The 16,018-nt window shown below is 43.6% G+C and overlaps 2 protein-coding genes across 2 annotated transcripts in view; both read right to left on the bottom strand.

Moving 5' to 3' along the window:
- LOC106811378 (PC-esterase domain-containing protein 1A-like) overlaps positions 1 to 8,621 on the bottom strand; it is a gene marked incomplete at its 3' end in the record, with an annotated part of 29,905 nt that extends 21,284 nt beyond the window's left edge. The window contains exons 1-4 of the mRNA XM_014814964.1: positions 8,535 to 8,621; positions 7,644 to 7,731; positions 7,373 to 7,452; positions 5,506 to 5,639 (exon numbers count right to left, since the gene is read on the bottom strand). Coding sequence (XP_014670450.1) covers positions 5,506 to 5,639; positions 7,373 to 7,452; positions 7,644 to 7,716 — 287 coding nt within the window. The remainder of the gene's footprint in view (positions 1 to 5,505; positions 5,640 to 7,372; positions 7,453 to 7,643; positions 7,732 to 8,534) is intronic.
- Positions 8,622 to 15,720: 7,099 nt separating this feature from the next.
- Positions 15,721 to 16,018, bottom strand: part of LOC106811377 (prefoldin subunit 2-like) — a 3,876-nt gene continuing 3,578 nt past the window's right edge. The window contains exon 2 of the mRNA XM_014814963.1: positions 15,721 to 15,906. Within this exon, the coding sequence (XP_014670449.1) occupies positions 15,721 to 15,906 (186 nt within the window). The remainder of the gene's footprint in view (positions 15,907 to 16,018) is intronic.

The following is a 16,018-nucleotide window of genomic DNA, read 5'->3' as shown; positions in this document are numbered from 1 at the left end:
GCAATTTCAGTACAACAATAATTGAAAATTACTAAAAACACATTACAAAACTACCCACGCATACTCAATGCTTTTGTCGTTTCTTCACACTATAGTGACTCATAAAAATCACAAAAATACCTGGTATATACAATACATACCTGGTGATGAGAAGTAATCGCATCATAAACGTGGCATCATAAAACGTCTCGTTCTTCTCGAAACGCAACACCCATGGTGCATTTTCAACTAGAGAACCACCATGCCACAGAGATCATTCAAACATGATAACTCCCCCTGAAAAAATTATCAATAAAGATAAAACAACAATGGTGGAAAATAATCAGCCAAGCATTAATGCATGCTGGCGAAAATCTCCTGATGTGGCAGAGTGCGAATCGCAAAACAAGCATCACTAAGAGACAAGAATCCGCTCAGCATGAAAGAAGACGATGAATCACCTACCTACCTCTAACTAAGCAGTGTTAAGACGATAAAGGAGAGAAGGGTAGATAAGAAGGAGAAGCATGGCATGATGCAGCCACATGTCGGGAGGATGTGGGAGAATTAGGAGAGAAAAAGGAAGATGACGGAGGGAGGAGCAAAGTTGCGTAATGTGGGGGGTGGGGGGCCTGGCTCTCGAGAAGGTGTGAGGGAAGGAGGGAGGAGGAGAGGGAGGTGGAGCTCGCGAGTGAACGATGGAGTAAAGAGAGATGGCGAGATAGTTTGATGTTGAAAGATGTCAAAGAGGAGAACGAGCAGGAGGTTGGGGGTAAAGAGAACTATATGAAAGCGTTAAAGTGAAAGCAAGATGGAGAGATTGTGGAGAAAGGTGAAGAAGGAGGCGTGAAATTACCAGTGTTGTAGTCGAGTCCGGTCTTCTGGTCAAGATATAACGAGTGGTAGTGACAACAAAGACACTGACTTGTGACAAACGCATCCTTTATTAGCGCCTGGATGATTTGCGCGCACTTTTCATGCGTTCATATGTTATTAGTTCATAGAGGGGCTGACACTGCAAGTAGTGTACGGCAACATCACATCTCCCTTTTCTTTAAAGATTGATAGACAGTCCACTGAGTTTTGAAGAATGAATGGCGAGACTGTATTGCAATCTGTCTATTGAATTCACATATATACTTCGCGAATAAACAAACTGTTAACTTTTCACTAAATGTGGTCTCACTCATTTTGAGCATCATAATTGAATTTGAATCTGTTGAAAACCAAACAAGCCTCATCTAACTTGGTGTTTGTTATTCATTAGGCAACGTCTTACTAAGTGGGCTAAGAGTAGAATATATAAGTCCGAAAACCCGGGCACTAATGTAAACTGGCAAATCTATAACTGCCATGAAGCTTGAATTGAAAGGCTAGTAACCTGTCGTGCCTTGATCTATATAACATAGAGTCACGGCGTTGTGACTCTGTCAAGCCAATGAGCAGCATTTTTCGCCTACACTCATACTAAGCTTGCAATGCAGACCCAAAACGCGAAAGTTTTAGGCTGGTCTGCATATCTTGGTTTGCTTTATACACGGCAGACCTTGTAACATACGGTGGAGGCTCCTTGCGACTAGAGGCAGCATACGCAGGTTTTTCCTCTCTCCGATGCTGGAGGCGCATTCCAACCTTGGAGGCGGAGCAGGTCCGGGAGTGCTCTGGTAGATTATGTGGATCCTGGCACTCGGATTTCTCCTTGATTGTCCTGTAGGTGTTTCACGTAAGACGTAGCATGCCCTTTGTTGTCGATGGGGGAACTCCACGCTCTGCCTGACGAGCTGGCAGGTAGACTTCTTGGCTTCTTCCAAGGAACGGAGATCTCTAGACGATGAGACCTGTGAAGTTGATTTTCGACTGCATCCGAGATATGCTCTTCCTTTCCATGTGAAGCAAGCGATCAGAAGCAGCTGCTAGCAGCTTCTCAAGAACCTATAGGATTTTGGTCGCTGATACGACGATTGTAGCAAGAGACGGTATATACTACTACTTTCTCCCTCCTTCATCCTTTTCTCATTCACCCTCTCCCCTCCCTCCTCCTGTACCTTAATTATTCCCCAGCCTTCCCCCTCCGTTACCACTTCCTTCCTTCTCCACCCTTCTCTTTTCCTACCGTCCTTTATCAGCTCCCTTCTTTTCCACCTTCTCTTCTATCTCCTCCGCTACAGCCCCTTCTTATCGGTTTCTCCCCCTCCAATCTCATCCTCCACCTCCTCCTTCATTCTCCCCCGATTCTCTCGCTCCTCCTCCCCCTGCCTACCATTCTCTCATACTCTTCTTCGCTTCAATTCACCACAGCGTTATTTCTCTCTCATCCTCCGCTTTCTATGTTTCTCATCCCCTGCTTCCTCCTCTTTTCTCTTTAGAGTAGCAAACTGACGTTTATTATCTGTGACAAATTTTCGGAGTCCTCTATGCAGCTACCATTGTACTAGTAGAGGATGAATTAATTTGTGGTAAGCAAGTTATTGCTACTTGACTGTTGTCCACCGGCCTTCAATTATTATTCTTTCTTATTGATGGCAGAATCTAAAAGCTTCCTCAGAGTCTAATTCATATTTCAAAATAATTGAGTGAAAGCTCGCTGTGTTCTATGAGCACTCTCACAAAGTTACTGTGAGATGCTTCTAGCTGTTCACTGCGTCTCTTTTCAAAGAATGCAACTATGAATTTATAGACGTTTGCCAACGTTCCACAACTAACCGTTATGGCTTGATTTTTCTTTTCAAACATGTCATGCTAAACCACTGTGATGGTTTTCATAATCTTCCCATTTAAATTGTCAAAACGATCTTCACAACACATACGTTAAGGCAAATGGACTTTGATTCTACAAATGCTTCTTACTAGTCAAATCAGAGCCTACCTTAGCTACAGGCATCTGTTTTTTTTCAACTGCAGGCTTGTCATGTTTACATTTTTAACAAATATACACAAACAAAGAAATAGCTGTGGTTAAATTTTCAAGACACGTCTTATTCACATGTTCACATCAAGTGTTTACGCACACATCAGTTATTTATGTTTTTTAAACTTTTTAAACAATGCAGCATATATCACGACGACATATCTAAACATCAACAAAAACTAGCACACTAGAATAGTCTGCGATCAAATGTAATAGCAATCTTTGCTCTGCCAGATCTGATAGTATAAAATGCTATTATATAGTTAGGTTAAGGTTAGTCACTGAATGCATTTATGTATTGAAACAACACAATAAATGACACATTAGAAACATACTTTCTGTTTTTACATATGCAAAGCATTGCTTCTGCCATTTTAATTGAACAATGTCAAAGTAACTTTTAATTTAGATGATTATTGACAGTGAGAAATCATTAGCTATGTTGTAACATTCCTATGATTCCTTGTGACTTCTGTACGAAATTACATCACTTCTAACTTCAACATGTAACTAAAGACATACTTGTAGTGGCTGTAATATACAAAAGATATAAAATAAAACAGCAAGTGCCTCAAAAACCAACAAAGTCAATAAATGCTACCGGTACTCTACCCTGCACAGCAAACCAACCGGTGCTTTTTGTTCTGCTAGTGAGTGGATGGCAACGGGTAAGTTCTAAACCGAGTCATCTGCGTGGGGAGGGTAGTTAGATTAGTGATATCATTCTTGGCTCTGTTTCCCAACGAGAACACTTTGTGTTGCAGTCTTGCTAGAGCTTTCCTCAGGCTCCTTCTCCTCGGTCTCCTGCTCTCCACGAACCTTTATGTTGAACTTTTCTCTGTACTCATTGATTTCCTTGCCTTTTGTAACTACCTGAGTCGTTAATCTTTCTATAAACTCTGTCAACTGTAAGAAAAATTAAGAAAACAGGTTGTTTGGCATATGGCATAAGGCAAACCTTCAAAGATTTCCTATTCATTATAATCTCAGGGGCCTATCAAAAACTTTTTGTAGTAGATGATCATTTTACTTGTACATTTGTACGACTACACAATGTAGAATGTATCCAACACCAAATTATTCATCAAAGAGTCACTGAACATTGTGAATCATTGTCGCCACAATGACTTGGCCACCAGTGACGCATCAGTGATGAGCAAATAGTCTTTTAGTTGAATCAACTTCTGTTATTATAACAATTTGGGGGTATTATATTTGGGAGTTTCAGGGGGGAAGCGAAGTATACACAATGTCGGGTCAGGCAAACTGATACCCTTTCTTCAATGAACGCCTGACTTGCCTCCTCCCACTATGACACAAGGGGCAAGTTATTGGTTAAGGAACATTCAAATCCTAACCTGGCCATAGCCTTAGATTGGGCGATGGACTTGCTATGACTTTGAAAAAAGGTAAAAGCACGACAAGAGGAGGGAGACAAAACTAAACACGTGGACTCCGTCACTCCGCACTGAATCGAACCGAGAAGTTTTAAAATGATCTAAAAATTTAAAGATTTAAAAATGATCTAAAAATTTAATGATTAAATTGAATGATTTAAAAATTTAATGACTTAAAAATGATATGAATTCTCACCTGTGTTTTATTATTATCTACAGCTGGCAACACGTCTTTCACTTGTCGCTCGACAAGAACGCCACCTATCATGCGGAAACACCGTCGATCCGGGTCGACTTCCTTTAGTGCCTCTACCACCAGGCTGAAATACAAATATCAGCAGTTAATAGCCTTGGAATAAATCTGAATGAAACTGAACATCGCATTTTGGTTCACGATGTTAAACTGTAATAATCTCCCTTAGACTACAGAGAATAATTGCTTTATACTTGTGTATATGTGTTAGCGCTATTACTCAAAGCTCGATAAAATTTGTATCGCTTTGAAATTGTAATAATTGGCAAAATAAATACTACACACAACATGGTCTTTAAACTAATCATCGATAATTGCATGTTGAACTGTCGTTGAATTGATCGCTGTTTTGGTGGCATTTCATGGGCTGCTATGGGCACACTTAACGCTTGTTTCTTTGCAATTAATGAATTATTAAATTAAAGCCTCCGATAATAAATATCCATAAATTAGTAAATATCTAAAGTTGATTTTGATTTATTATTCAGTCGAAAAAACTACAATTGATTCTGTAACATGTTGTACTGAATCTGAGAGTCGTTTACTAATGGAAACACGGCAGTAATCGCAATAAAGTATTTGGATGTAACAACAATCACGCTCACATGTCATGAGCCCCCAAAATCACATTGTAGTTTAAAATGCCATAGGTAATAGGTTGTCCACATTTCAGTACAACACGTACATAATTGAAATTACTCAATGTTGATGCGCGTAGTAATATCACTCGCGAGTACCCAGAAGCGATGTGACGTCAGGAGTTGCAGAATAAAAGTGTTCTTGTAAACACGTCGAGTTTCTGTCCTCCCCGCTCGTAAGTAATGGTCCTACGCTCAGGATCCACGTATTAACACTAAAAACACATTACAAAACTACCACACTATACTAATGCTTTTGTCGTTTCTTCACACTATAGGTGACATCATATAAATCACAAGTAAATACCTGGTGATATACCAAGTACATACCTGGTTATATAGAAGTATCGCATCATGAAGGTGGCGTTGTAAAATTCCCTCTCTTCTCTGAATGCCACGCCATTATGCATCTTAACTAAACTTCCCCCATGACACAGAGTATCATTTAAAAATGATAACTCTCCCTGAAAAATATGCCAATAAAGATAACAAACAACAATGTGGAAAATAATTAGCTAACCATTAATGCAGCTGGGAAAAATCTCCTGATCTGGCCAGAGGTGGAGATCGAAACAAAGCTCACTAAGAGACAAGAATCGCTCAGCATGAAGAAGACACGAATCACCTACCTACCTCTAACTAAGCAGTGTTAGATGACGGAGGTAAAAGGAGAAGGTAGATAAGAAGGGAGGAAAGATGGATGATGAGGCACATGTGAGGAGGATGTGGAGAATTAGGAGAGAAAAGGAAGATGACGGAGGGGAGGAGAAAAGTTGGGTAATGTGTGGGGGGTGGGGGAGGGTGAGAAGAGTGGTGAGGGAAGGGAGGAGGAGAGGGAGGTGGATGCGGAGTGAGATGTGGAGTAAAGGAGAGATGGGAGAATAGTTTGATGTCGAAAGATGTCAAAGGAGGAGAACCAGACATGCAGGAGGTTAGGAGGTACAGGGAATATAGAACAGGGTTAAAGTGAAGAAGATGGAGAGATTGTGGAGAAAGGTGAGGAAGGAGGGTGAAATTACCAGTGTTGTAGTCGAGTCCGCACCCCCCCCCCCGAGTCTGAGTCCGAGTCCGAGTCTGAGTCCGCACCCTCCGAGTCTGAGTCCGAGTCCAGTTAAAGTGAAGAAGATGGAGAGATTGTGGAGAAAGGTGAGGAAGGAGGGTGAAATTAGCAGTGTTGTAGTCGAGTCCGCACCCCCCCCCCCGAGTCCGAGTCCGAGTCCGAGTCCGAGTCCGAGTCCGAGTCCGAGTCCGAGTCCGAGTCCGAGTCCAGTGTTTTCAAAAAAAGGTGGGCACAGACCGACAAGGCCGCTCACTTCTATGTATGTGTTTGTTCAAAAATGGGGGGTGTCTCCTGCCCCTGGATCTCTCACTTGTTTGTATTAGGTAGGAGCTAGTTTTAGTTTTAAATTCTTGTAAACTGCGTGTTTACAATATGTACACAGTACAGTTATGTACTATGTAGTGGCCTCGACCCGAGTCCTCGAGTCCGGAGGGCTCGAGTCCGAGTCCGAGTCCGAGTCATTGCACTCCGAGGCCAAGACTGAGGCCGAGACCAAAGAAACTGGCCTCGAGGCAGGTCTCGAGACCTACAACACCGGCCTCGAGACCTACAACACTGGTGATTACAGGTAGGGAGGGGAGGGGAAGGAAATGAATGAGGAGGTCGTAACATGTGGAGGGGATCGATGGTGTTGGGTGGAAGGAGGTCGTAGGGGAGGGAGGATGCGGAGAAAGGGTTAGGAAAGTTCTGGTTCCTTATGAGCTGTTTTATCAACTACTTCCTACTTGTTTCTCTTGTTCCCCTTCTCCACCTCTGACTCCTTTTTTTCTAATACTTTCATCATCCTGTTTCCCATGCTCTTTTTCACTGATTTCTTCTGGTTTCTTTCTCCCTTCTTCGCCGTAGCTACATCCTTCCACATTATTTGCTAGTTACTCATTTCTACGGTTTACCCGTTTACCACGTTATACTGTAAAACCCACAGCGTGAAAAGCCATTGTAAACGATCCTCTGCATGGCTTATATAGCTACTATAATTAAAGTTGAAAAAAAAAAAAATAATAACAAAAAAAATGCATGTAGCACAAATTGTGCAATTTTAGGAATTGACAATTGTGCAGGTAAAATGCTTTAAAATAGACATGAAATAATATATTGTGGCATTTCAGAGCCAACATGCATGCCTTCATTGCATACCCTTGTCCGTAGCCTATTAGGTGAAATAAAGCTATCACTGTCCATCAAGCTGAGTAAATCCTTGTACATCCCCCGAGAATCTGTATATACAATAAATGTACACAATATTAGAAGTGAATATAATTACAGATTACAGATATGTCATTATGAATTTCTAGTGATATCATCATCATTCACAGAAAACGTGAAACAATTAACATCAATGAATCAATATTATCACTACACGTACGCTATATACATGTGTCAATAACCATGTATAGTAACAACTTACTGGAGTCACCAATGAACACAACAAACTTGTCCCTCAGTAGCTCCTGGACGTCTGTTGATCTGTAAAGCGCCATACATCCAGAAGAACACTGAAATTATAATAATAAAGATATAAGGAGTCAGTATATATATACACTGCAGTTGTTACCATCTAATCATATATTACCTATACTACTTGCTGTATGGGGTTTTAACAATGTAAATAAATATTGCTAAACATAAATGATTGATGATTTGATCCGACATGTATAGATAGATGTGGTATCTGGCATCTCATATTGGAACACTCTGCGATCCTTCCTCCAGGGAAACCTTTAAATTCTTCCTTTGTTTCATCGTTCCTTTCATAAAATGGAAATATTTTCTTCCAAGTTCTATAGCTGCAATCCGCATGCAGTGTTGATCTGTTAATCTTGTCAATGTTATAGGTTCTTTCATTCTTCGTTGCACACCCCCGGACTATATAGTATATTCTTAAGAAGGGTATGATCGAGGTTATAGTATTATAGTACACGAACGTAACAGCTGTTCTACAAAAGTTTTATTAGTTTTACTTAGTTCAAGTTCAGATTGTCAGCAGAACAGGATAACCCTGATATGCTAGGTTACGAAATCGCATGTAGCCGCTCCCGAGACTGACCGCGGCAAATACTACATGTACTTTCACAGTGCACAATCCAAGACGTTACATATAAATGGTGTCCATGCAGTGAATTACGCAAAGCCATGCTGACACGATGTCCAGCGTTGTACTCCGCAGTACATGCTCCCAGGTACAGCCCCAAAATACCCGCTATAATACACAGATTACTGAGACACGAGAGAGATGTTACTTAGCAGAATAACACATAAATTATAGCGAAAGAACATCAGTATTAATTTACGGTTTTACCTACTGTGGAAATTCCAAAGCTGTTATTGTTGACAGTAGAAAATTCTTTCGTATCCTACAAGCGCTGCTTTCGTGTGTGGTCTTCTTTTGGATGTACACCCGCGCTTGCACACGCCGGCCTTCGACACTCACACGTGACGACAGCATTTCCTGACGGGCGACGATGATTGGATCTAGCGTCACCAGGTAGGCGTTACCATAGAGATAGATAGGGAACCCACCCGATGAGAGACGCGAAGACGCACAGCGGCAGAGGAGTTTGCAAGGTGCTCACGGTTTTACCTACAAATATGGGGCTGGGAGATGGCGGTTTTTTATTTTTCATTTATTTATTTAAACGTGTGTGTTTGTGTGCGTGCGTGCGTGTGTGCGTGTACGTACGTGCGTGCGTGCGTGTACGTACGTGCGTGCGTGTGTGCGTGTACGTACGTGCGTGCGTGTGTGCGTGTACGTACGTGCGTTGCGTGTGTGCGTTACGTACGTGCGTGCTGTCCGTCCGTCTGTGTGTGCGCGCGAGCGTGTGAGAGACAGAAAGAGAGAGAGAGAGAGCGAGAGAGCGAGAAGAGCGAGCGAGTAGAGAGAGAGAGAGAGAGAGATTAGAGCGAGAGAGCGAGAGAGCGAGCGAGTGAGACGATGAGACGAGAAGAGAGAGAGTAGAGAGAGAGAGAAGAGAGAAAACGAACGAGAGAGAGAGAAAGGACAGAGAAAGAGCTAGAGATAATTACGAGAGAAACAGAAAGACGGATAGACTAGTATCCGAGGGAGGGAGAGAGAGGTGTAGGACAGAGAGGAGAGAGAGAGAGAAGGAGAAGAGAGAAGAAGAAGAGAGAAGAGAGAGAGTAGAAGAAGAGAGAGAGAGAGAAGAGTAGAGAGAGAGACACAAGCACACACAGAAGAGCAGAGGAATCACACAGGAGTAGACAATGAGAGAGCAGGAGAGACGATGCTCGCAACAACTCGAGAGAGAAAGAGGGAAGAGCAGGAGAGAGAGAGAAGAGAGAGAGAGGAGAAGAGAGAGAGAGAAGAGAGAGCGAGAGAGAGGAGTAAGAGGGAGCGATAGGGATGAGAGAGAGAAGAGAGACAGGATCAGAGGCAGCTCGGAGGATCGAGGGGGAGAGATGAGGACGCCCGCATACGAGGAAGAGGGGAAAGAATTCAATGAGAGGAGGGGAAGAGAGATCTGAGAGCTATGATAAACGCTTCTATATCTGGGCCAAGTCAATTGACGAACGAATAACCGCAAGCACAGTCTGATTCTGCGACGGACACGGTTGTGGGGCGGCGGCGTCGTGTTTGTCTTTGTTTTCCCCGCACGAATATCTCAAAAGGTGTAGAGAACAGATAATGTTCACGTAACGTTGGATTGGTCATATTCTAAATAGGATGGTTCGCGTCACGTTGTGCGAGTTGTAACGGGGAAGTATCATATGAGATGATATAGGAACCTTACCTCGAGGAAGGCGCGAAGACGCAGAGCGCAGAGAGTTTATATATAACAGGAGGTGCTGTCACCGGTTTCAGTATCGTATTCGGCACAATATGCGAGCGTTTCACCTACAAAATAGGGGTCTGGGAATAGTGGCGGTTTTTTATTTTTTTATTTACTATAGTTTAAGACTGGTGTGTTTGTGTGGCGGTGCGTCGCGTTGGCGTGTCGTGCCGTCTGATGTGTGCGGCGCGAGCGTGTGAAGAGACAGAAAAGAGTAGAGAGAGAGAAAGCGAGAGAGCGAAGGTGAAGAGAGAAAAGAGAGAGAGAGAGAGAGAGAGAGAGAGAGAGATGAGAAGAGAGAACACACACAGAGTACCGCACACAAAGACATGCCAGAGGACAGGACATTGCCAGCGTACACACAAGAGAAAGAAGAAGAGAGAGAGATAGAGAGAGAGAGAGAGAGAGAAAAAGAGAGAGAGAGAGCGAGTAGAGAAGAGAGAGCGCGAGAGAGAGAGAGAGAGGAAAGGAAAGAGGGAGAGAGAGAGAGAGAGATAGAGAGAGAGAGAGAGAGAGAAGAGAAGATGAGGGGAGCGATAACGAGAGAGACACGACAACAGAGGGAGAGGGAAAGGAGATGAGGGAGAAAGAAAGATTCAGAGAGAGGGGAGAGAGAGCATGCTGAGAGCTAGACTCGTTAAATATACTGGCCAACAAGATCGCACGGCAGCAGACCGGCCGGCACAGCACAGCTGATTCTGCGAGCGGGACAAGTCGGGGTTGGGCAGCGCGTCGTGTTGTCTTTTGTTTTCAGAACACGAATACGCAAAGTAAGACAATAGGTTCAGGTCTAACTTGGATTGGGTGCATAATTTCTCTACAAGATAGAGTTTTCGCACAGTTGGTGCCGTTTACTGGGAAGTATTATTCCATAGCGAGAATAGATATATCGGGAATCTCTACCCGAGGAGAGGCGCGAGAGACGCAGACGTCAGAGAAGTTATATATACATTCGGTCACGTTCGTCAGCTACAAATATGTGGTCGGGAGATGTGCGTTTTTTATGTTCATTTATTTATTAAACGGTGTGGTTTGTGTGGGCGTGCGGTGCGTGTGTGTGTGTACGTACGTGAGTGCGTGCCGTGCGTGCGTGTCCGTCCGTCTGTTGTGCGCGCGAAGCGTGTGATACAGATCAGATAAGAGAGAGAGAGAGACGGAGGTGAGCGCAAGAGTCGATATAGAGAGAGAGGAGAAGAGAGAGAGCGTCAGAGACGAGAGAAGAGAGAAAACGGACGGCCGTCGGGCAGATTAAACGAGAGAGAAGAGAAGGAATGAGAAAGAGCTAGAGATAATACGAGAGAAACAGAAAACGGATATAGACAGAACAATCAGAAAGGGAGGAAAGCAGATCGAGGGGTGAGACAGAGAGAGAGAGAGAGAGAGAGAGAGAGAGTAGAAAGAGAGAGAGAGAGAGAGAGAGAGGAGAGACAGAGAGAGAGTAGAGAGAGAGAGAGAGCAGAGAGAGAGAAGAGAAACACACACACAGCCAGAGACAGCGCAGAGAGACAAGACAGCGTACACAGACGAGAGACAGATGACACGTACACACAGAGAGATCAGCAGAGAGACAGCGAGAGAGAAAGAGAGAGAGAGAGAGAGAGAGAGAGAGAGAGAGCGAGAGCGAGAAAGAAGGAGAGAGAGGAGAGTAGAGAGAGAGAGAGAGCGGATGAGAGAGAGAGAGAGAGATGAGAGAGCAGAGAGAGAGAAGACGCAAGCGATCGAGAGAGAAGAGAGGAGAAGAGAGAGAGAGAGAGAGAGAGAGGAGAGAGAGATAAAGAAGAGACGCGCTGGTGTCCAAAACAATCGAGAGAGCAGAGCAGAAGGACGGGCGACAACAGAAATCGATGAGAGAGAGAGGACGAGAGGGAGGATAGAGAAGAGAGAGGAAGAGAGAGGAGAGAGAGAGAGAGGAGCGAGAGAGAGAGAGGAGATGAGACAGACAGAAGACAGGTCAGGGGAAAAGGGAGGATGATGGGAGCCAGGGGGGAGATATGAGACTTCAAGAGAGAGGGGGACGAGAGAGCTCGATAGCTAGAACTCTATACTGGCCAACTAAGATTGACGCACAGTGAAAGTACTAGGAGAAGACAGAGAATAGAGCTAGAGATAGTATTACGGAAGAACAGATGGAGAGAGAGAGGAGATGAGAGAGAGCAGAGAGAGAGAGAGAGGAGAGAGAAGAGGATTAGAGAGAGAGCGAGAGCAGAGGAGAGAGGAGAAGAGAGAGAGAGAGACAGAGAGAGAGAGAGAGAGAGAGAGCGAGACGAGAGAGAGCGTGTGCGTGGTTGTGTTGGGTGTGTGACGACGAGAGAGGACTACCAGAATCGCGAAGAACAGAGAGTTGCGCGCGGCGTGTGTGTGTGTGTTTAGAGAGGAGAGAGGAGATGAGAGAGAGAGAGGAGAGAGAGAAGAGAAGAGAGAGAGAGAGTGAAGAGAGAGGAGAGAGAGAAGATAGAGATGGTGATAGTATGATATATATAGAGAGAGAGAGAAGGAGGAGAGAGAGAGAGAGAGAAAGCCCGAGAGGAGAGAGAGAGAGTGTGAGAGAGAGAACCGAGAGAGAGAGAGAGGAGAGAGAGAGAGAGAGAGACGAGGAGAGAGAGAGAGAGGAGAGAGGAGAGTAGAAGAGAGAGAGAGCGAGAGAGAAGAGCGAGAGAGAGAGAGAGGAGAGAGATGAGAGAAGAGAGAGAGAGAGAGACACACACACCACATCACAGCACAGGCAAGACACACAGAAGAGACCAGTAGATCACGTACGACACAGAAGGACGAGAGAGCCACGTACACACAGAGAGACGAGAGACATCTACGACAGAGAGAAGAGAGACAGAGAGAGAGAGAGAGCGAGAGAGAGGAGAGAGAGAGAGAGAGAGAGAAGAGAAGTAGAGAGAGAGAGCAGAAAAGAGAGAGATCGAGAGAGATGAAAGAGAGATAGAGACAGACGAGGAAGGTGAGAAGAGAGAGAGAGAGGAGCGATAGGAGAGAGACGACAGACTAGAGGAGAGGGGGAGAGATAGGGAGGAGAGGAAGAGATCAAATGAGAGGAGCGGAGAGAGAGCGTCGAGCGCGTAGACTCTCTCTACTGGGCCAACAATGAGCGCACGCAGCACGGCAGCACAGCTGATTCGCGACGGACACGGGGTTGGGGCGGCGGCGTCGTGTTTGTCTTTGTTTTCACACGAATACGCAAATTAGAGACAGATAATGTTCAGCTAACGTTGGATTGGTCATATTTCTAAGATAGAGTTCGCACGTGCCGAGTTGTACGGGAAGTATCAACACCGCAGTTTCGACGAATCAATGTGCGGGAGTTAGGATAGTAGACCTACATGTATGGTAGACCACTGGTAGACCTATATACACAGACCTGAATGAGTCGACCGTAACATAATACATAATAACAAGCAGCAGTTATAAATAACAAACATACGTGGACGCCAGGTACAGGGATGTGGGCCAGGCTATCATAGAGGGGTATCGATCATGCGTCGTCCACAGCGAGCGGGACGCTTCCTCCACCCCCCACTCCCCATCCTCCCCTGGCAAAAATCTCGCCCGCTAAAAACAATACTGATGAATGCATCGACAATCACATGTACACCCGACAAATGTTCACTACACTAATTGGAAAACGACAAATATATGCGTGCCACTTTTTTTTATAACTTGTGATACATTTTGGTTAGCAAAATTCGGGTGAGCAATTGTCAGGAGAGGATTGGGGAAAAGGTGGAGGAGGGGGAGAATGTAGATGGAATGTGGGGAAGTGGAACAGAAGATGGAGGAAATTGTAGAGATAAAGGGTGGAGAGGGTATAGCATGGAAGAAAGTAGGGAGAAGGGTAGAGGTCGAGAAAGTTAAAATTGGGGAAGAGAAGCTAAATGAATGTAGGAAGCAGGACTGGTGTTGGATATCGGAATATCCTTATATTACAAATTTTGGTGATGTGAAGCTTTGAAGTTCGCGAGAGTGGTTTGTGTAGGAACTATACACGGGGTTCAGGAAAACTGGCCACGGGATAATTGGTCACAAATAGTAAACCTCGGTATATACTACTACTTTCTCCCTCCTTCATCCTTTTCTCATTCACCCTCTCCCCTCCCTCCTCCTGTACCTTAATTATTCCCCAGCCTTCCCCCTCCGTTACCACTTCCTTCCTTCTCCACCCTTCTCTTTTCCTACCGTCCTTTATCAGCTCCCTTCTTTTCCACCTTCTCTTCTATCTCCTCCGCTACAGCCCCTTCTTATCGGTTTCTCCCCCTCCAATCTCATCCTCCACCTCCTCCTTCATTCTCCCCTGATTCTCTCACTCCTCCTCCCCCTGCCTACCATTCTCTCATACTCTTCTTCGCTTCAATTCACCACAGCGTTATTTCTCTCTCATCCTCCGCTTTCTATGTTTCTCATCCCCTGCTTCCTCCTCTTTTCTCTTTAGAGTAGCAAACCGACGTTTATTATCTGTGACAAATTTTCGGAGTCCTCTATGCAGCTACCATTGTACTAGTAGAGGAGGAATTAATTTGTGGTAAGCAAGTTATTGCTACTTGACTGTTGTCCACCGGCCTTCAATTATTATTCTTTCTTATTGATGGCAGAATCTAAAAGCTTCCTCAGAGTCTAATTCATATTTCAAAATAATTGAGTGAAAGCTCGCTGTGTTCTATGAGCACTCTCACAAAGTTACTGTGAGATGCTTCTAGCTGTTCACTGCGTCTCTTTTCAAAGAATGCAACTATGAATTTATAGACGTTTGCCAACGTTCCACAACTAACCGTTATGGCTTGATTTTTCTTTTCAAACATGTCATGCTAAACCACTGTGATGGTTTTCATAATCTTCCCATTTAAATTGTCAAAACGATCTTCACAACACATACGTTAAGGCAAATGGACTTTGATTCTACAAATGCTTCTTACTAGTCAAATCAGAGCCTACCTTAGCTACAGGCATCTGTTTTTTTTCAACTGCAGGCTTGTCATGTTTACATTTTTAACAAATATACACAAACAAAGAAATAGCTGTGGTTAAATTTTCAAGACACGTCTTATTCACATGTTCACATCAAGTGTTTACGCACACATCAGTTATTTATGTTTTTTAAACTTTTTAAACAATGCAGCATATATCACGACGACATATCTAAACATCAACAAAAACTAGCACACTAGAATAGTCTGCGATCAAATGTAATAGCAATCTTTGCTCTGCCAGATCTGATAGTATAAAATGCTATTATATAGTTAGGTTAAGGTTAGTCACTGAATGCATTTATGTATTGAAACAACACAATAAATGACACATTAGAAACATACTTTCTGTTTTTACATATGCAAAGCATTGCTTCTGCCATTTTAATTGAACAATGTCAAAGTAACTTTTAATTTAGATGATTATTGACAGTGAGAAATCATTAGCTATGTTGTAACATTCCTATGATTCCTTGTGACTTCTGTACGAAATTACATCACTTCTAACTTCAACATGTAACTAAAGACATACTTGTAGTGGCTGTAATATACAAAAGATATAAAATAAAACAGCAAGTGCCTCAAAAACCAACAAAGTCAATAAATGCTACCGGTACTCTACCCTGCACAGCAAACCAACCGGTGCTTTTTGTTCTGCTAGTGAGTGGATGGCAACGGGTAAGTTCTAAACCGAGTCATCTGCGTGGGGAGGGTAGTTAGATTAGTGATATCATTCTTGGCTCTGTTTCCCAACGAGAACACTTTGTGTTGCAGTCTTGCTAGAGCTTTCCTCAGGCTCCTTCTCCTCGGTCTCCTGCTCTCCACGAACCTTTATGTTGAACTTTTCTCTGTACTCATTGATTTCCTTGCCTTTTGTAACTACCTGAGTCGTTAATCTTTCTATAAACTCTGTCAACTGTAAGAAAAATTAAGAAAACAGGTTGCAATTGTTCAAAGTATCTTATGACAAACAACGATGTTTGGCATATGGCATAAGGCAAAACCTTCAAAGATTTCCTATTCATTGT

This window comes from Priapulus caudatus, unplaced genomic scaffold (assembly GCF_000485595.1).
Source record: "Priapulus caudatus unplaced genomic scaffold, Priapulus_caudatus-5.0.1 Scaffold533, whole genome shotgun sequence".
In the NCBI taxonomy this organism is placed as follows: Eukaryota; Metazoa; Priapulida; class Priapulimorpha; order Priapulimorphida; family Priapulidae; genus Priapulus; species Priapulus caudatus.
The sequence above is the reverse complement of the archived record's forward strand: the minus strand, read 5'-3'. Positions and strand labels throughout refer to the sequence as shown.